This window comes from Salvelinus fontinalis, chromosome 7 (assembly GCF_029448725.1).
Source record: "Salvelinus fontinalis isolate EN_2023a chromosome 7, ASM2944872v1, whole genome shotgun sequence".
NCBI classification, from domain to species: Eukaryota; Metazoa; Chordata; class Actinopteri; order Salmoniformes; family Salmonidae; genus Salvelinus; species Salvelinus fontinalis.
This window is the reverse complement of record NC_074671.1, coordinates 60,236,015-60,256,542: the sequence shown is the minus strand read 5'-3', so window position 1 is coordinate 60,256,542 and position 20,528 is coordinate 60,236,015. Positions and strand designations below refer to the sequence as shown.

Below are 20,528 nucleotides of genomic sequence, written 5' to 3'. Positions count from 1 at the left end.
TGTGTGTATATATTGCTACTGACGGGTACTCTCTGTGTGTGTATATATTGCTACTGACTGGTACTCTCTCTGTGTGTGTATATATTGCTACTGACTGGTACTCTCTCTGTGTGTGTGTGTATATATTTCTACTGACTGGTACTCTCTGTGTGTGTGTGTGTGTGTGTGTGTATATTGCTACTGACTGGTACTCTCTCTGTGTGTGTGTGTGTGTGTGTGTGTGTATATATTGCTACTGACTGGTACTCTCTCTGTGTGTGTGTATATATTGCTACTGACTGGTACTCTCTCTGTGTGTGTATATATTGCTACTGACTGGTACTCGCTCTGTGTGTGTGTGTGTATATATTGCTACTGACTGGTACTCTCTGTGTGTGTGTGTGTGTGTGTGTATATATTGCTACTGACTGGTACTCTCTCTGTGTGTGTGTGTATATATTGCTACTGACTGGTACTCTCTCTGTGTGTGTGTGTGTGTGTGTGTGTATATATTGCTACTGACTGGTACTCTCTCTGTGTGTGTGTGTATATATTGCTACTGACTGGTACTCTCTCTCTGTGTGTGTGTGTGTGTGTATATATTGCTACTGACTGGTACTCTCTCTGTGTGTGTATATATTGCTACTGACTGGTACTCTCTCTGTGTGTGTGTGTGTATATTGCTACTGACTGGTACTCTCTCTGTGTGTGTGTATATATTGCTACTGACTGGTACTCTCTGTGTGTGTGTATAAATTGCTACTGACTGGTACTCTCTCTGTGTGTGTATATATTGCTACTGACTGGTACTCTCTCTGTGTGTGTGTATATTGCTACTGACTGGTACTCTCTCTGTGTGTGTATATATTGCTACTGACTGGTACTCTCTCTGTGTGTGTATATATTGCTACTGACTGGTACTCTCTCTCTGTGTGTGTGTATATTGCTACTGACTGGTACTCTCTCTGTGTGTGTGTATATTGCTACTGACCGGTACTCTCTCTGTGTGTGTGTGTGTATATTGCTACTGACTGGTACTCTCTCTGTGTGTGTGTATATTGCTACTGACCGGTACTCTCTCTGTGTGTGTGTGTGTATATTGCTACTGACTGGTACTCTCTCTGTGTGTGTGTGTGTGTGTATATTGCTACTGACTGGTACTCTCTGTGTGTGTGTGTGTGTGTGTATATTGCTACTGACTGGTACTCTCTCTGTGTGTGTGTATATTGCTACTGACCGGTACTCTCTCTGTGTGTGTGTGTGTATATTGCTACTGACTGGTACTCTCTCTGTGTGTGTGTATATTGCTACTGACCGGTACTCTCTCTGTGTGTGTGTGTGTGTGTATATTGCTACTGACTGGTACTCTCTCTGTGTGTGTGTGTGTGTATATTGCTACTGACTGGTACTCTGTCTGTGTGTGTGTGTGTGTATATATTGCTACTGACTGGTACTCTCTCTGTGTGTGTGTATATTGCTACTGACCGGTACTCTCTCTGTGTGTGTGTGTGTGTGTATATTGCTACTGACTGGTACTCTCTCTGTGTGTGTGTATATTGCTACTGACCGGTACTCTCTCTGTGTGTGTGTGTGTATATTGCTACTGACTGGTACTCTCTCTGTGTGTGTGTGTGTATATTGCTACTGACTGGTACTCTCTCTGTGTGTGTGTGTGTATATTGCTACTGACTGGTACTCTCTCTCTGTGTGTGTGTGTATATATTGCTACTGACTGGTACTCTCTCTGTGTGTGTATATATTGCTACTGACGGGTACTCTCTCTGTGTATGTATATATTGCTACTGACGGGTACTCTCTCTGTGTGTGTATATATTGCTACTGACTGGTACTCTCTCTGTGTGTGTATATATTGCTACTGACGGGTACTCTCTCTGTGTGTGTATATATTGCTACTGACGGGTACTCTCTCTGTGTGTGTATATATTGCTACTGACGGGTACTCTCTCTGTGTGTGTATATATTGCTACTGACTGGTACTCTCTCTGTGTGTGTATATATTGCTACTGACTGGTACTCTCTCTGTGTGTGTATATATTGCTACTGACGGGTACTCTCTCTGTGTGTGTATATATTGCTACTGATGGGTACTCTCTCTGTGTGTGTATATATTGCTACTGACTGGTACTCTCTCTGTGTGTGTATATATTGCTACTGACTGGTACTCTCTCTGTGTGTGTGTCTATATATTGCTACTGACTGGTACTCTCTCTGTGTGTGTGTGTGTGTGTATATTGCTACTGACTGGTACTCTCTCTCTGTGTGTGTGTGTGTGTGTATATATTGCTACTGACTGGTACTCTCTGTGTGTGTGTATATATTGCTACTGACTGGTACTCTCTCTGTGTGTGTGTGTATATTGCTACTGACTGGTACTCTCTCTGTGTGTGTGTGTATATATTGCTACTGACTGGTACTCTCTCTGTGTGTGTGTGTGTATATATTGCTACTGACTGGTACTCTCTCTCTCTCTGTGTGTGTGTGTGTGTGTATATTGCTACTGACTGGTACTCTCTCTGTGTGTGTGTATATATTGCTACTGACTGGTACTCTCTCTGTGTGTGTGTATATATTGCTACTGACTGGTACTCTCTCTGTGTGTGTATATATTGCTACTGACTGGTACTCTCTCTGTGTGTGTGTGTGTGTATATATTGCTACTGACTGGTACTCTCTCTGTGTGTGTGTGTGTGTGTATATATTGCTACTGACTGGTTCTCTCTGTGTGTGTGTGTGTGTATATATTGCTACTGACTGGTACTCTCTCTGTGTGTGTATATATTGCTACTGACTGGTTCTCTCTCTGTTTGTGTATATATTGCTACTGACTGGTACTCTCTCTGTGTGTATATATTGCTACTGACTGGTACTCTCTCTGTGTGTGTATATATTGCTACTGACTGGTACTCTCTCTGTGTGTATATATTGCTACTGACTGGTACTCTCTCTCTCTCTGTGTGTGTGTGTGTGTATATATTGCTACTGACTGGTACTCTCTCTGTGTGTGTGTGTGTGTGTATATATTGCTACTGACTGGTACTCTCTCTGTGTGTGTGTGTATATATTGCTACTGACTGGTACTCTCTCTGTGTGTGTGTGTGTGTATATATTGCTACTGACTGGTACTCTCTCTGTGTGTGTGTGTATATATTGCTACTGACTGGTACTCTCTCTCTGTGTGTGTGTGTGTGTATATATTGCTACTGACTGGTACTCTCTCTGTGTGTGTATATATTGCTACTGACTGGTACTCTCTCTGTGTGTGTGTATATTGCTACTGACTGGTACTCTCTCTGTGTGTGTATATATTGCTACTGACTGGTACTCTCTCTGTGTGTGTATATATTGCTACTGACTGGTACTCTCTCTCTGTGTGTGTGTATATTGCTACTGACTGGTACTCTCTCTGTGTGTGTATATATTGCTACTGACGGGTACTCTCTCTGTGTGTGTATATATTGCTACTGACGGGTACTCTCTGTGTGTGTATATATTGCTACTGACTGGTACTCTCTCTGTGTGTGTATATATTGCTACTGACTGGTACTCTCTCTGTGTGTGTGTGTGTATATATTTCTACTGACTGGTACTCTCTGTGTGTGTGTGTGTGTGTGTGTGTATATTGCTACTGACTGGTACTCTCTCTGTGTGTGTGTGTGTGTGTGTGTGTGTATATATTGCTACTGACTGGTACTCTCTCTGTGTGTGTGTATATATTGCTACTGACTGGTACTCTCTCTGTGTGTGTATATATTGCTACTGACTGGTACTCGCTCTGTGTGTGTGTGTGTATATATTGCTACTGACTGGTACTCTCTGTGTGTGTGTGTGTGTGTGTATATATTGCTACTGACTGGTACTCTCTCTGTGTGTGTGTGTATATATTGCTACTGACTGGTACTCTCTCTGTGTGTGTGTGTGTGTGTGTGTGTATATATTGCTACTGACTGGTACTCTCTCTGTGTGTGTGTGTATATATTGCTACTGACTGGTACTCTCTCTCTGTGTGTGTGTGTGTGTGTATATATTGCTACTGACTGGTACTCTCTCTGTGTGTGTATATATTGCTACTGACTGGTACTCTCTCTGTGTGTGTGTGTGTATATTGCTACTGACTGGTACTCTCTCTGTGTGTGTGTATATATTGCTACTGACTGGTACTCTCTGTGTGTGTGTATAAATTGCTACTGACTGGTACTCTCTCTGTGTGTGTATATATTGCTACTGACTGGTACTCTCTCTGTGTGTGTGTATATTGCTACTGACTGGTACTCTCTCTGTGTGTGTATATATTGCTACTGACTGGTACTCTCTCTGTGTGTGTATATATTGCTACTGACTGGTACTCTCTCTCTGTGTGTGTGTATATTGCTACTGACTGGTACTCTCTCTGTGTGTGTGTATATTGCTACTGACCGGTACTCTCTCTGTGTGTGTGTGTGTATATTGCTACTGACTGGTACTCTCTCTGTGTGTGTGTATATTGCTACTGACCGGTACTCTCTCTGTGTGTGTGTGTGTATATTGCTACTGACTGGTACTCTCTCTGTGTGTGTGTGTGTGTGTATATTGCTACTGACTGGTACTCTCTGTGTGTGTGTGTGTGTGTGTATATTGCTACTGACTGGTACTCTCTCTGTGTGTGTGTATATTGCTACTGACCGGTACTCTCTCTGTGTGTGTGTGTGTATATTGCTACTGACTGGTACTCTCTCTGTGTGTGTGTATATTGCTACTGACCGGTACTCTCTCTGTGTGTGTGTGTGTGTGTATATTGCTACTGACTGGTACTCTCTCTGTGTGTGTGTGTGTGTATATTGCTACTGACTGGTACTCTGTCTGTGTGTGTGTGTGTGTATATATTGCTACTGACTGGTACTCTCTCTGTGTGTGTGTATATTGCTACTGACCGGTACTCTCTCTGTGTGTGTGTGTGTGTGTATATTGCTACTGACTGGTACTCTCTCTGTGTGTGTGTATATTGCTACTGACCGGTACTCTCTCTGTGTGTGTGTGTGTATATTGCTACTGACTGGTACTCTCTCTGTGTGTGTGTGTGTATATTGCTACTGACTGGTACTCTCTCTGTGTGTGTGTGTGTATATTGCTACTGACTGGTACTCTCTCTCTGTGTGTGTGTGTATATATTGCTACTGACTGGTACTCTCTCTGTGTGTGTATATATTGCTACTGACGGGTACTCTCTCTGTGTATGTATATATTGCTACTGACGGGTACTCTCTCTGTGTGTGTATATATTGCTACTGACTGGTACTCTCTCTGTGTGTGTATATATTGCTACTGACGGGTACTCTCTCTGTGTGTGTATATATTGCTACTGACGGGTACTCTCTCTGTGTGTGTATATATTGCTACTGACGGGTACTCTCTCTGTGTGTGTATATATTGCTACTGACTGGTACTCTCTCTGTGTGTGTATATATTGCTACTGACTGGTACTCTCTCTGTGTGTGTATATATTGCTACTGACGGGTACTCTCTCTGTGTGTGTATATATTGCTACTGATGGGTACTCTCTCTGTGTGTGTATATATTGCTACTGACTGGTACTCTCTCTGTGTGTGTATATATTGCTACTGACTGGTACTCTCTCTGTGTGTGTGTCTATATATTGCTACTGACTGGTACTCTCTCTGTGTGTGTGTGTGTGTGTATATTGCTACTGACTGGTACTCTCTCTCTGTGTGTGTGTGTGTGTGTATATATTGCTACTGACTGGTACTCTCTGTGTGTGTGTATATATTGCTACTGACTGGTACTCTCTCTGTGTGTGTGTGTATATTGCTACTGACTGGTACTCTCTCTGTGTGTGTGTGTATATATTGCTACTGACTGGTACTCTCTCTGTGTGTGTGTGTGTATATATTGCTACTGACTGGTACTCTCTCTCTCTCTGTGTGTGTGTGTGTGTGTATATTGCTACTGACTGGTACTCTCTCTGTGTGTGTGTATATATTGCTACTGACTGGTACTCTCTCTGTGTGTGTGTATATATTGCTACTGACTGGTACTCTCTCTGTGTGTGTATATATTGCTACTGACTGGTACTCTCTCTGTGTGTGTGTGTGTGTATATATTGCTACTGACTGGTACTCTCTCTGTGTGTGTGTGTGTGTGTATATATTGCTACTGACTGGTTCTCTCTGTGTGTGTGTGTGTGTATATATTGCTACTGACTGGTACTCTCTCTGTGTGTGTATATATTGCTACTGACTGGTTCTCTCTCTGTTTGTGTATATATTGCTACTGACTGGTACTCTCTCTGTGTGTATATATTGCTACTGACTGGTACTCTCTCTGTGTGTGTATATATTGCTACTGACTGGTACTCTCTCTGTGTGTATATATTGCTACTGACTGGTACTCTCTCTCTCTCGTGTGTGTGTGTGTGTATATATTGCTACTGACTGGTACTCTCTCTGTGTGTGTGTGTGTGTGTATATATTGCTACTGACTGGTACTCTCTCTGTGTGTGTGTGTATATATTGCTACTGACTGGTACTCTCTCTGTGTGTGTGTGTGTGTATATATTGCTACTGACTGGTACTCTCTCTGTGTGTGTGTGTATATATTGCTACTGACTGGTACTCTCTCTCTGTGTGTGTGTGTGTGTATATATTGCTACTGACTGGTACTCTCTCTGTGTGTGTATATATTGCTACTGACTGGTACTCTCTCTGTGTGTGTGTATATTGCTACTGACTGGTACTCTCTCTGTGTGTGTATATATTGCTACTGACTGGTACTCTCTCTGTGTGTGTATATATTGCTACTGACTGGTACTCTCTCTCTGTGTGTGTGTATATTGCTACTGACTGGTACTCTCTCTGTGTGTGTATATATTGCTACTGACGGGTACTCTCTCTGTGTGTGTATATATTGCTACTGACGGGTACTCTCTGTGTGTGTATATATTGCTACTGACTGGTACTCTCTCTGTGTGTGTATATATTGCTACTGACTGGTACTCTCTCTGTGTGTGTGTGTATATATTTCTACTGACTGGTACTCTCTGTGTGTGTGTGTGTGTGTGTGTGTATATTGCTACTGACTGGTACTCTCTCTGTGTGTGTGTGTGTGTGTGTGTGTGTATATATTGCTACTGACTGGTACTCTCTCTGTGTGTGTGTATATATTGCTACTGACTGGTACTCTCTCTGTGTGTGTGTATATTGCTACTGACTGGTACTCTCTCTGTGTGTGTGTGTATATATTGCTACTGACTGGTACTCTCTCTGTGTGTGTGTGTGTGTATATATTGCTACTGACTGGTACTCTCTCTCTCTGTGTGTGTGTGTGTGTATATTGCTACTGACTGGTACTCTCTCTGTGTGTGTGTATATATTGCTACTGACTGGTACTCTCTCTGTGTGTGTGTATATATTGCTACTGACTGGTACTCTCTCTGTGTGTGTATATATTGCTACTGACTGGTACTCTCTGTGTGTGTGTGTGTGTGTGTGTGTGTATATATTGCTACTGACTGGTACTCTCTCTCTCTCTGTGTGTGTGTGTGTATGTTGCTACTGACTGGTACTCTCTCTGTGTGTGTATATATTGCTACTGACTGGTTCTCTCTCTGTGTGTGTGTGTGTATATATTGCTACTGACTGGTACTCTCTCTGTGTGTGTATATATTGCTACTGACTGGTACTCTCTCTGTGTGTGTTTATATATTGCTACTGACTGGTTCTCTCTCTCTGTGTGTGTTTATATATTGCTTCTGACTGGTTCTCTCTCTGTGTGTGTGTGTGTGTGTATATTGCTACTGACTGGTACTCTCTCTGTGTGTGTTTATATATTGCTACTGACTGGTACTCTCTCTGTGTGTGTGTATATATTGCTACTGACTGGTACACTCTCTGTGTGTCTGTGTATATATTGCTACTGACTGGTACTCTCTCTGTGTGTGTGTATATATTGCTACTGACTGGTACTCTCTCTGTGTGTGTGTGTATATATTGCTACTGACTGGTACTCTCTCTCTGTATGTGTGTGTATATATTGCTACTGACTGGTACTCTCTCTGTGTGTGTATATATTGCTACTGACTGGTACTCTCTCTGTGTGTGTGTATATATTGCTACTGACTGGTACTCTCTCTGTGTGTGTGTATATATTGCTACTGACTGGTACTCTCTCTGTGTGTCTGTGTATATATTGCTACTGACTGGTACTCTCTCTGTGTGTGTGTATATATTGCTACTGACTGGTACTCTCTCTGTGTGTGTGTGTGTATATATTGCTACTGACTGGTACTCTCTCTGTGTGTGTGTGTGTATATATTGCTACTGACTGGTACTCTCTCTGTGTGTGTGTGTATATATTGCTACTGACTGGTACTCTCTCTGTGTGTGTGTATATATTGCTACTGACTGGTACTCTCTCTGTGTGTGTGTATATATTGCTACTGACTGGTACTCTCTCTGTGTGTGTGTATATATTGCTACTGCAGTATCTAGGTTGTGCACATACTTCCATCCTTTACATTGTTGATTGTCAAATGAAGTGATGAACTGGAACTTTCTAAGGAGACTTTCATTCCACTAGAATATTCCCCCAATCCACAGGTGGGAATTTGCATACATCTAAAACGTTGGAAGTCCCCTCGACATGTTGTTTTTGCCCCATTTCTTTGTTCAGGTTGCTTGGCAATGGTAATGTTGCTTCGTAGCTGCAATGTTGCTATGCAAATGAGGAAAGCAGCTAGCCAGAGGGGAGCGTGGAGGAAGCGGGAGGTGGGGATAGTTTGATGGATGAAAATGGCCACTCTCTCCCCCTCCTCCCCCTCCTTCAATGGCTGGAGATAAGGGCAGGCCTGCATTATTGAAATCCCACGTCTGTAAACCCATCAATAGCGGGTGACTGTGTGTGTATGTGTGTGGCATGCGTCTGGTGTGTGTTTGTGTATGTCATCTCCTGCCAAAGGCCCCTTCTCCTTTTTATGTTGCAGCCAAGCTGTGTGACTGGAGAACCCAGGTGAGGCAGCAAGCTGTGTGGCTGGAAAGCCCAGGTGAGGCAGTGAGGTGTGTGGCTGGAAAGCCCAGGTGAGGCAGTGAGGTGTGTGGCCGGAAATCCCAGGTGAGGCAGCAAGCTGTGTGGCTGAAAAGCCCAGGTGAGGCAGCAAGCTGTGTGGCTGGAAAGCCCAGATGAGGCAGCAAGCTGTGTGGCTGGAAAGCCCAGGTGAAGCAGCAAGCTGTGTGGCTGGAGAACCCAGGTGAGGCAGCAAGCTGTGTGGCTTGAAAGCCCAGGTGAGGCAGTGAGGTGTGTGGCTGGAAAGCCCAGGTGAGGCAGTGAGGTGTGTGGCTGGAAAGCCCAGGTGAGGCAGTGAGGTGTGTGGCTGGAAAGCACAGGTGAAGCAGCAAGCTGTGTTGCTGGAAATCCCAGATGGTGCAGCAAGCTGTGTGGCTGGAAAGCCCAGGTGAGGCAGCAAGCTGTGTGGCTGGAAAGCCCAGGTGAGGCAGCAAGCTGTGTGGCTGGAAATCCCAGGTGAGGCAGCAAGCTGTGTGGCTGGAAAGCCCAGGTGAGGCAGCAAGCTTTGTGGCTGGAAAGCCCAGATGAGGCAGCAAGCTGTGTGGCTGGAAAGCCCAGGTGAAGCAGCAAGCTGTGTGGCTGGAGAACCCAGGTGAGGCAGCAAGCTGTGTGTCTGGAAAGCCCAGGTGAATCAGTGAGGTGTGTGGCTGGAAAGCCCAGGTGAGGCAGTGAGGTGTGTGGCTGGAAAGCCCAGGTGAGGCAGTGAGGTGTGTGGCTGGAAAGCCCAGGCGAGGCAGTGAGGTGTGTGGCTGGAAAGCCCAGGTGAGGCAGTGAGGTGTGTGGCTGGAAATCCCAGGTGAGGCAGTGAGGTGTGTGGCTGGAAATCCCAGGTGAGGCAGCAAGCTGTGTGGCTGGAAAGCCCAGGTGAGGCAGCAAGCTGTGTGGCTGGAAAGCCCAGGTGAGGCAGCAAGCTGTGTGGCTGGAAAGCCCAGGTGAAGCAGCAAGCTGTGTGGCTGGAGAACCCAGGTGAAGCAGCAAGCTGTGTGGCTGGAGAACCCAGGTGAGGCAGCAAGCTGTGTGGCTTGAAAGCCCAGGTGAGGCAGTGAGGTGTGTGGCAGGAAAGCCCAGGTGAGGCAGTGAGGTGTGTGGCTGGAAAGCCCAGGTGAGGCAGTGAGGTGTGTGGCTGGAAAGCACAGGTGAAGCAGCAAGCTGTGTTGCTGGAAATCCCAGATGGTGCAGCAAGCTGTGTGGCCGGAAAGCCCAGGTGAGGCAGCAAGCTGTGTGGCTGGAAAGCCCAGGTGAGGCAGCAAGCTGTGTGGCTGGAAAGCACAGGTGAAGCAGCAAGCTTTGTGGCTGGAAAGCACAGGTGAATCAGCAAGCTGTGTTGCTGGAAATCCCAGATGAGGTAGCAAGCTGTGTTGCTGGAAATCCCAGATGAGGCAGCAAGCTGTGTGTCTGGAAACCCCAGGTGAGGCAGCAAGCTGTGTGGCTTGAAAGCCCAGGTGAGGCAGTGAGGTGTGTGGCTGGAAAGCCCAGGTGAGGCAGTGAGGTGTGTGGCTGGAAAGCCCAGGTGAGGCAGTGAGGTGTGTGGCCGGAAAGCCCAGGTGAGGCAGTGAGGTGTGTGGCTGGAAAGCCCAGGTGAGGCAGTGAGGTGTGTGGCTGGAAAGCCCAGGTTAGGCAGTGAGGTGTGTGGCTGGAAAGCCCAGGTGAGGTGTGTGGCTGGAAAGCCCAGGTGAGGCAGTGAGGTGTGTGGCTGGAAAGCCCAGGTGAGGCAGTGAGGTGTGTGGCCGGAAAGCCCAGGTGAGGCAGTGAGGTGTGTGTGGCTGGAAAGCCCAGGTGAGGCAGTGAGGTGTGTGGCTGGAAAGCCCAGGTGAGGCAGTGAGGTGATTGCATTTTTGTCAGAGCGCAGCGAGCGCTGAAACATTTCCCTGTGACAGATGACAGCCTTTGGGGCCGTTGGATTATGAGTTATGTTCTGCCTCGGAGACGAGCTGAGAGGAGGCATTTGTTATCATTGCTCTGGCTCCTTGATCCCAAACAGAAATGTCAAATTGCTATACCATAGATGCCTTACATTTGCCAAGATTTGATTAGTCCAAGAAATTCTGCCTGTGGCAATGAAACTCTGATCTGTTCACTGGACGTGCTACCTTGTCCCGGACCTGCGGTTTCTTCCTCTCTCCCGGTTTCCTCCTCTCTCTCCCGGTTTCCTCCTCTCTCTCTCCCGGTTTCCTCCTCTCTCTCTCTCGGTTTCCTCCTCTCTCCCGGTTTCCTCCTCTCTCTCTATCGGTTTCCTCCTCTCTCTCCCGGTTTCCTCCCCTCTCTCTCTCGGTTTCCTCCTCTCTCTCCCGGTTTCCTCCTCTCTCTCCCGGTTTCCTCCTCTCTCTCCCGGTTTCCTCCTCTCTCTCTCGGTTTCCTCCTCTCTCTCTCGGTTTCCTCCTCTCTCTCTCGGTTTCCTCCTCTCTCTCCCGGTTTCCTCCTCTCTCTCCCGGTTTCCTCCTCTCTCTCTCCCGGTTTCCTCCTCTCTCTCTCCCGGTTTCCTCCTCTCTCTCTCCCGGTTTCCTCCTCTCTCTCCCGGTTTCCTCCTCTCTCTCTCCCGGTTTCCTCCTCTCTCTCTCTCGGTTTCCTCCTCTCTCTCCCGGTTTCCTCCTCTCTCCCGGTTTCCTCCTCTCTCTCCCGGTTTCCTCCTAGGTTCCTGTCTTCCTAGTGTGTTTTTCCCAGCCACTGCACTTCTGTATTGCTTGGTCTTTCTGGGTTTTAGGCTGGGTTTCTTTATTTGTTCTAAGATTTTATTTTCTTAACAATACACATACCAACATCAACATAATTGAGTTAGTTATGCTTCAACTTTCCCCCCATCTTGTGCCAACATCAATTATTTGTAGTCTTAGTTCCGATAGTTGTATATTTTTTATCTAAGAGGAACCCTGACCAGTTCACCTGACGTGCTACCTTGTCACCTGCTGTTTTGACTCAGTCTTGCGCTCTTTGTCGCACGTTCTCTAGGTTCCTGCCTTTCTAAACACTTTTTCCTAGCCACTGCTTTTCTGCATCGCTTGCTCTTTGGGGTTTTAGGCTGTGTTTCTGTATAAGCACTTTGTGACATCTGCTGATGTAAAAAGGGCTTTATAAATTTGATTGATTGATTGATGGTAACACATATTTGTTCTGTCTTTGTCTTGACAGGATTGTACCAGTGAGGGATGGTGGGAGGCAGACTACCCATGTGGTACTAACCATCCAGGAACCACATCACACAAAGCATGGTAAGCTAGGATATAAAGCCCTCTCTGTAATGTAGCGAATGGCAAACCTGGAAGAGCCCTCCACAAGGGCTTTGCTTTTCATTTGGATGTAGGATTACTGTGGTGGAGCTACTCCTCCATTGGGCTGCCTGCTATCATTTGAATGTAGGATTACAGTGGTGGAGCTACTCCTCCAGTGGGCTGCCTGCTATCATGTAGGATTACTGTGGTGTAGCTACTCCTCCACTGGGCTGCCTGCTATCATTTGGATGTAGGATTACTGTGGTGTAGCTACTCCTCCACTGGGCTGCCTGCTATCATTTGGATGTAGGATTACTGTGGTGGAGCTACTCCTCCACTGGGCTGCCTGCTACCATTTGGATATAGGATTACTGTGGTGTAGCTACTCCTCCACTGGGCTGCCTGCTTTCATTTGGATGTAGGATTACTGTGGTGTAGCTACTCCTCCACTGGGCTGCCTGCTATCATTTGGATGTAGGATTACTGTGGTGTAGCTACTCCTCCACTGGGCTGCCTGCTATCATTTGGATGTAGGATTACTGTGGTGGAGCTACTCCTCCAGTGGGCTGCCTGCTATCATTTGGATGTAGGATTACTGTGGTGTAGCTACTCCTCCACTGGGCTGCCTGCTATCATTTGGATGTAGGATTACTGTGGTGTAGCTACTCCTCCACTGGGCTGCCTGCTATCATTTGGATGTAGGATTACTGTGGTGGAGCTACTCCTCCAGTGGACTGCCTGCTATCATTTGGATGTAGGATTACTGTGGTGTAGCTACTCCTCCAGTGGGCTGCCTGCTATCATGTAGGATTACTGTGGTGTAGCTACTCCTCCACTGGGCTGCCTGCTATCATTTGGATGTAGGATTACTGTGGTGTAGCTACTCCTCCACTGGGCTGCCTGCTATCATTTGGATGTAGGATTACTGTGGTGTAGCTACTCCTCCACTGGGCTGCCTGCTATCATTTGGATGTAGGATTACTGTGGTGTAGCTACTCCTCCACTGGGCTGCCTGCTATCATTTGGATGTAGGATTACTGTGGTGGAGCTACTCCTCCACTGGGCTGCCTGCTACCATTTGGATATAGGATTACTGTGGTGTAGCTACTCCTCCAGTGGGCTGCCTGCTATCATGTAGGATTACTGTGGTGTAGCTACTCCTCCACTGGGCTGCCTGCTATCATTTGGATGTAGGATTACTGTGGTGTAGCTACTCCTCCACTGGGCTGCCTGCTATCATTTGGATGTAGGATTACTGTGGTGTAGCTACTCCTCCACTGGGCTGCCTGCTATCATTTGGATGTAGGATTACTGTGGTGTAGCTACTCCTCCACTGGGCTGCCTGCTATCATTTGGATGTAGGATTACTGTGGTGGAGCTACTCCTCCACTGGGCTGCCTGCTACCATTTGGATATAGGATTACTGTGGTGTAGCTACTCCTCCACTGGGCTGCCTGCTATCATTTGGATGTAGGATTACTGTGGTGGAGCTACTTCTCCACTGGGCTGCCTGCTTTCATTTTGGTGTAGGATTACTGTGGTGTAGCTACTCCTCCACTGGGCTGCTTGCTATCATTTGGATGTAGGATTACTGTGGTGGAGCTACTCCTCCACTGGGCTGCCTGCTATCATTTCTAAATGGGTCCTGCAGTTGATCCAATAGGAGATGAATCAAACAGCCGCCCCCGTATCGTACCGTGGGCAAGCAGGAAACTCAATTAATCCACTTCCTGGCATCAGTACTCTACTCTGTCATGGACTCGCTCTGTGGCAGGGAGATCCGGGTCCAAATAGTATTTAGCTATCTGAAATAGTTTGAGTGTTTGATGGAGCCTTGCAGTACGAGTTGGGTGAAAATGTGCACTTTTGGGACGATTTCATTGGTGCCATTGCGCCAGGCAGGCTCAATCAAGTGCAGCTGAAGTATTTGAATAAAAACAACTACTGTTTGAACCCAGGTATGGTTTGGTCTGTGGGAGTAGAACAGAGGGCTGGTCTAATGTAGCGGTACATCAGCAATCCAGGTAGACATGAATCCCCCTGCTAGTGATGATGGATCAGACTGATACATGGCGTTTGCCTGGCTACCTCAAAGGCTTCTCTTCCCCTGTTAGGAATCAGCTGCAGCTAGCGCTTCCCTCTTACAAGAGCCAGATAGAGCAAGGATTCGTCCCAAATGGCACCCTATTCCCTATATAATGCACTATTTTTGACCAGAGTAGTGCTCTAAATAGGGAATAAGGTGCCATTTGCAAAGCAAGGCTCCATATTCTGCTGCTTGTCTGGCGCTCTCCAATGACCTTGACTTTCCCTTGTTGTAGAGTAGGTCCGGAAACGTGTTCTTAAGTGTTGTGGTTACAGTATGGAGACGTGTTCTTAAGTGTTGTGGTTACAGTATGGAGACGTGTTCTTAAGTGTTGTGGTTACAGTATGGAGACGTGTTCTTAAGTGTTGTGGTTACAGTATGGTGACGTGTTCTTCAGTGTTGTGGTTACAGTATGGAGACGTGTTCTTAAGTGTTGTGGTTACAGTATGGAGACGTGTTCTTCAGTGTTGTGGTTACAGTATGGAGACGTGTTCTTCAGTGTTGTGGTTACAGTATGGAGACGTGTTCTTAAGTGTTGTGGTTACAGTATGGAGACGTGTTCTTAAGTGTTGTGGTTACAGTATGGAGACGTGTTCTTAAGTGTTGTGGTTACAGTATGGAGACGTGTTCTTAAGTGTTGTGGTTACAGTATGGAGACGTGTTCTTAAGTGTTGTGGTTACAGTATGGAGACGTGTTCTTCAGTGTTGTGGTTACAGTATGGAGACGTGTTCTTAAGTGTTGTGGTTACAGAATGGAGACGTGTTCTTAAGTATTGTGGTTACAATATGGAGACGTGTTCTTAAGTGTTGTGGTTACAGTATGGAGACGTGTTCTTCAGTGTTGTGGTTACAGTATGGAGACGTGTTCTTAAGTATTGTGGTTACAATATGGAGACGTGTTCTTAAGTGTTGTGGTTACAGTATGGAGACGTGTTCTTCAGTGTTGTGGTTACAGTATGGAGACGTGTTCTTAAGTGTTGTGGTTACAGTATGGAGACGTGTTCTTAAGTGTTGTGGTTACAGTATGGAGACGTGTTCTTAAGTGTTGTGGTTACAGTATGGAGACGTGTTCTTAAGTGTTGTGGTTACAGTATGGAGACGTGTTCTTAAGTGTTGTGGTTACAGTATGGAGACGTGTTCTTAAGTGTTGTGGTTACAGTATGGAGACGTGTTCTTAAGTGTTGTGGTTACAGTATGGAGACGTGTTCTTAAGTGTTGTGGTTACAGTATGGAGACGTGTTCTTAAGTGTTGTGGTTACAGTATGGAGACGTGTTCTTAAGTGTTGTGGTTACAGTATGGAGACGTGTTCTTAAGTGTTGTGGTTACAGTATGGAGACGTGTTCTTCAGTGTTGTGGTTACAGTATGGAGACGTGTTCTTCAGTGTTGTGGTTACAGTATGGAGACGTGTTCTTAAGTGTTGTGGTTACAGTATGGAGACGTGTTCTTCAGTGTTGTGGTTACAGTATGGAGACGTGTTCTTCAGTGTTGTGGTTACAGTATGGAGACAGGGCTTTTTAAAATGGAGCTCTCTGTTAAATGAATCCCCCCGTGCTTGATTAATGGAGATGTATTACTAATGTGCTGCTAATGGAAATTCTACAAAATATACCCACGTCTCTGGCTAGTGGTCTCTTGATTTGTGTTAACTGTTTAAGAGGGTCTTAATACAGCTTTAAAAGTTGATAGTGGATCTGTTTTTATTGTGGGGAAATTCTACTTATTATATTTCCAAAAGTGAGTTAATTCACTTTAATATTCTCTAATGTAATATCACAAGAGCTTGTCTCATAGCACTCCACGGTATACTGACAAACCATAAATGTGTATATGAGAATATCATCCCTTTAGTGCTATAAGGCTCAGTCTCTCATCCCTCTCTTTGGCGTTGTGTGTTGTCTTGTTGCAGGTGGATGCGAGTGCTGCTTGCAGAATGAACCCGCTAGCTGCCCTGGGCATGGACCGTAGCAGCCTGATGAGGGAGAGCCTCCGCGTCCACGGAGGGATGGTCTACCCGGGCATCCGCACCCTGTCCGCCTCCCAAAAAGCCAGAGAGGGGGTCTCCTCCTTGCCCCTGGGCTACGACCTTGTCTACAAACCCGAAGGGTTAACCTTGGAAGGCAGGAAGCCTGGTAACGGTTACGTGGGTCTGTATAAGAGCTCTCCCCCCGGGTTGCAGAGGCCTGGTGGAGGAGGGGAGGGCCTGGGGATGGAGCGGCGTGTGGGGCCTGGAGATAAGCCCTCTGAGCTGGGCCTCAGCGGCAGCAACGGCTTCCTGCGACTGCCCTGGGCAGTAAACCCGTACGCTGACCCCGGACTGTACCCCTTCCTGGACTCCTCCAAATACGCAGCCCTCAACATGTACAAGGCCTCGTTCCTGTCCCAGCCCTCACCCTACCTGCCCCAGCACCTGGCCTACCAGTCCCTGTGTGGAGGGGCGGGGGGTAGCGCTGCTGGGGCAGAGCGCCTCTTCTACATGCCCACGTACCCCCCGGCCCCCATCTCCTCCCCCCTGGCCCCTCCTATGAGGATCCCCATGGCCACGGTGGTCCCCAACACCCTCTCCCCGATCCAGGGCCTGGGGCCCCGGATCCACCACGAGGCCTCCACCTACGGGTCCCAGCTTCACCAGCAGCACCAGGCCCACCAGCAGTCCCAACCCCATCACCAGTCACATAGTGACAGGCAGCCCCAGTCCCAACCCCATCACCAGTCACATAGTGACAGGCAGCCCCAGTCCCAACCCCATCACCAGTCACATAGTGACAGGCAGCCCCAGTCCCAACCCCATCACCAGTCACATAGTGACAGGCAGCCCCAGTCCCAACCCCATCACCAATCACATAGTGACAGGCAGCCCCAGTCCCAACCCCATCACCAGTCACATAGTGACAGGCAGCCCCAGTCCCAACCCCATCACCAGTCACATAGTGACAGGCAGCCCCAGTCCCAACCCCATCACCAATCACACAGTAGAGACAGGCAGCCCCAGTCCCAACCCCATCACCAATCACACAGTAGAGACAGGCAGCCCCAGTCCCAACCCCATCACCAGTCCCATAGTGACAGGCAGCCCCAGTCCCAACCCCAGTCCCATAGTGACAGGCAGCCCCAGTCCCAACCCCAGTCCCATAGTGACAGGCAGCCCCAGTCCCAACCCCAGTCCCATAGTGACAGGCAGCCCCAGTCCCAACCCCAGTCCCATAGTGACAGGCAGCCCCAGTCCCAACCCCAGTCCCATAGTGACAGGCAGCACAACAACAGCAGCAGTAGTAAGTCCAGTCGGACTTCCTCTAGTAAGAGCTCTGGCAGCACCATCATTCACAACAGTAGCAGTATTACCAGTAGTAGCAGTGCTGGAACTGGCATTAGCAGCAGCCTACCAGTGGACTCCACCCAAGCACTTATAATGCAGTCCCCCCGCACAGCCCCCCACCCCCCCCAGACCTCAGTCTCTCCCCCCGCTCCTCTCATAGACAACAGCACTTTGGACATCCAGAAGTCACTGTTCAGAAGCCCCCCCTGCTCCACCACCACCACCACCTCTTCCTCCCCGTCGGTGTCCCATCCTTTCTACATGAGCAGCATAGCCTCTGAGCACCGCTCCCCGGTGCGATCCGGCAGCAACACCCACAAAGCCAAACCCAAAGAGCTGGGCAGCAGCTCAGAGCACAGGAATGTGGAGAGGAATGGGGAAAGGAAGCGGAGCCAGTCCCCTTTAAAGACTTTGTCCTCTGATAGACCAGCAGTACTACAGGCTCCTGCCAAAGACCCTGCGGACAAGCCTCTGGATCTGTCAGCCAGAATCCTGGAGTTGGAAGGCTCCCCCAACGGATTCCCCCCAAAACTAGAGGCCTTGGCTAAGCTGGGCTACTCGCCCGCGGCTCGATACGGCTTACCCCCCAGCCGGGAGCTCCTCAAAGAGACTCTCTCCCCGTCAGGGGCTTCCTCCAAAACCCCTGAGAGGCCTGAGATCATTAGCACTTTACGGTCCTCCTGGGTGGTGCCCAGCCCGACCCCGGTTCACGACAGCTCCAGCTCAGACGCCAACCACAACAAAGACCCCTCCGTCATCAAACATAAAAACCTGGAGAACTTGTCTTCGCCGCAGCAGCGAAGCTCTTCCTGTCCCAGGATAGGTGAGGTCGATGGGGCTGTCGTCCCCAGCCATGCCCCAGCTGTGGTAGCCCCTTCTGGGAGCCGACCGTCCTCTGCCTCCCCGTCTCCCAAGGTCAACGGTGATTGGCCAAGATCCTCCCCCAACTACTCTGAGACAGCCCCTTCTTCCAACAGAGTGGGCAGCCATCCCTCTTCTGGGAAGCCATTGAAACCCCTCAAGAAACCAGAGGCTCAGGAGATGCCCTTCAAACCCCAGCAGCCGCCCCACTTAGACAACGGCCATCCGTCCGGCCACCCCCCCAGCCACCTCTACCTCCCCCAGAGTGACGGCTATCTGCCCCCTAGCCTAGCCTACGCTAACAGATACCTGCCCTACTCGGTCCAGGAGAGCATGTCCCTGCCCCACATGCCCATGCCAGGCAAAGGCCCAGTGTACCCCCACCCTGTTCTGCTGGGCAGCAGCAGCTTGTACCCACCCCGCCTGCCCCCCAAGCACGGCCTCCCGTACGGCATCCCCCCCAGCCACGGGGACTACCTGACCTTCCATGACTCCCAGGAGATGGTCCACCCCCTCATGTCCTCCCCCCACACAGGCCTGGACCTCAAGACCAGCGAGCGGCTGCAGGAGCTCAGGTCCAGGCCCAAGGAGAAGATTTGGCAGCACCACGAGGACTCTGCCCCGGCCTACAAGAGCCAGACCCAGGCCCCAGACACTAAACACACCCGCAGGGTGGACAGAGAGACCGACAGGTCCACAGGCCTGGGCTCAAAGAGCCTCAACCACAATCCCCTGACGGGAGCTAGAGAGGAGATAGTCTGTATCGACTTAATCCAAGACGATGGGGACAGCGACTCTCCCCTGACCAAAGCTGTCTCTCCATGCGCTAAGAGAGGAGACCCTTCCAAACCAGTGGGTAGTGGGAGTATCGGGAGAAATGAGGGGAGAGAAGCAGAGCTTCAGCACATGCTCCGTACCGGCCAGGCTGTTGAACTCAGGCCAGGCCAGGCCCACAGGCAGGCAGAGCAGCAGCAACGCAGCCAGCTGTGGCTGGGCTTCCACCCTTCCTCCCTCCGTCCTGAGCCCCCAGCCCTCTCCCCCTGCCCCTTTCCCAGACATGGGGAGGACAGCCCCAGCCCTGCAGAGAGCAGCCCCATCTCTGACCTGCCAGAAGAGCAGACCCTTCGCTGCGCAAGGACTTCTGGAGACCGCACCTCTTGGGACCGTAGAGACCAATCTTTAGAGGGCCTTAAGAGCAGGGACTGTACCTTTGAGGATCCCACCTCTGTGGACCGTAGTTCTGGGGACCACAGTTTCTGGGACCATACGCATGAGGACTGTACTTTTAAGGACCGCAGCTCTTGGGACCGTACACGTGTGGATCGTACATGTAGGGTCCGCTCTTGCGAGGACCGCACCTCCGCAGACCACTCTCCTAGGGAACGCACCTTGAACGAATCTGGGTTTAGGAATGAAAGGACCATGGACCACTACTCGGACCTGGACAAAGACATGCACACGGACACAGAGTCCCACGAGGGTGAGGAGTACGACGACCAAGGCTGCCCCAGGGCCAGGAGGTCCAGCCTGGCCAAGCGCATCGCAAACTCCTCTGGCTACGTTGGTGACCGCATCAAGTGTGTCACCACCGAGCTGTACGCCGACTCCAGCAAGCTGAGCAGAGAGCAGCGGGCACTGCAGGTAATCTCCCAGAACACATACATACCTAACCCTTTTAAAGTCTTTAAAATCATCCTCAATAGTCCTTTCCTGGTTCCTACAGCGAAGCAGTATGTGTTGGCTTTTGTTCCAACTCAGGAATAACTCGCCTGATTGTAAATCAAGATTTGGGATTTGATGATGACTTTCATCTGGTGTTTTGGCAGTTGGGACCACAAGGAAGGAAGACTGATAGGATGGGTCTTTCTAAGATTTCAGCCAGTCAGGTTTCACTGGGCAGATCTAAAGGAGATGGTGGTCTATAGAGAGCAGTGGAGTTGGAAGTACGAAGCTCTCTGCTCTGTATAAGCCGCCCTGCCAAGCCCCGTCTCCACAAGCTCCAGTATAAT

The 20,528-nt window shown here is 48.7% G+C and overlaps 1 protein-coding gene across 3 annotated transcripts in view; it reads left to right on the top strand.

Moving 5' to 3' along the window:
* LOC129859942 (BCL-6 corepressor-like) overlaps positions 1-20,528 on the top strand; it is a 118,356-nt gene that overhangs the window by 35,124 nt on the left and 62,704 nt on the right. For all 3 annotated transcript variants that reach the window (XM_055930205.1, XM_055930204.1, XM_055930203.1), the window contains exons 2-3: positions 12,178-12,257; positions 16,252-20,160. In XM_055930205.1, the coding sequence (XP_055786180.1) occupies positions 12,255-12,257; positions 16,252-20,160 (3,912 nt within the window). In that variant the 5' untranslated portion in view covers positions 12,178-12,254. The remainder of the gene's footprint in view (positions 1-12,177; positions 12,258-16,251; positions 20,161-20,528) is intronic.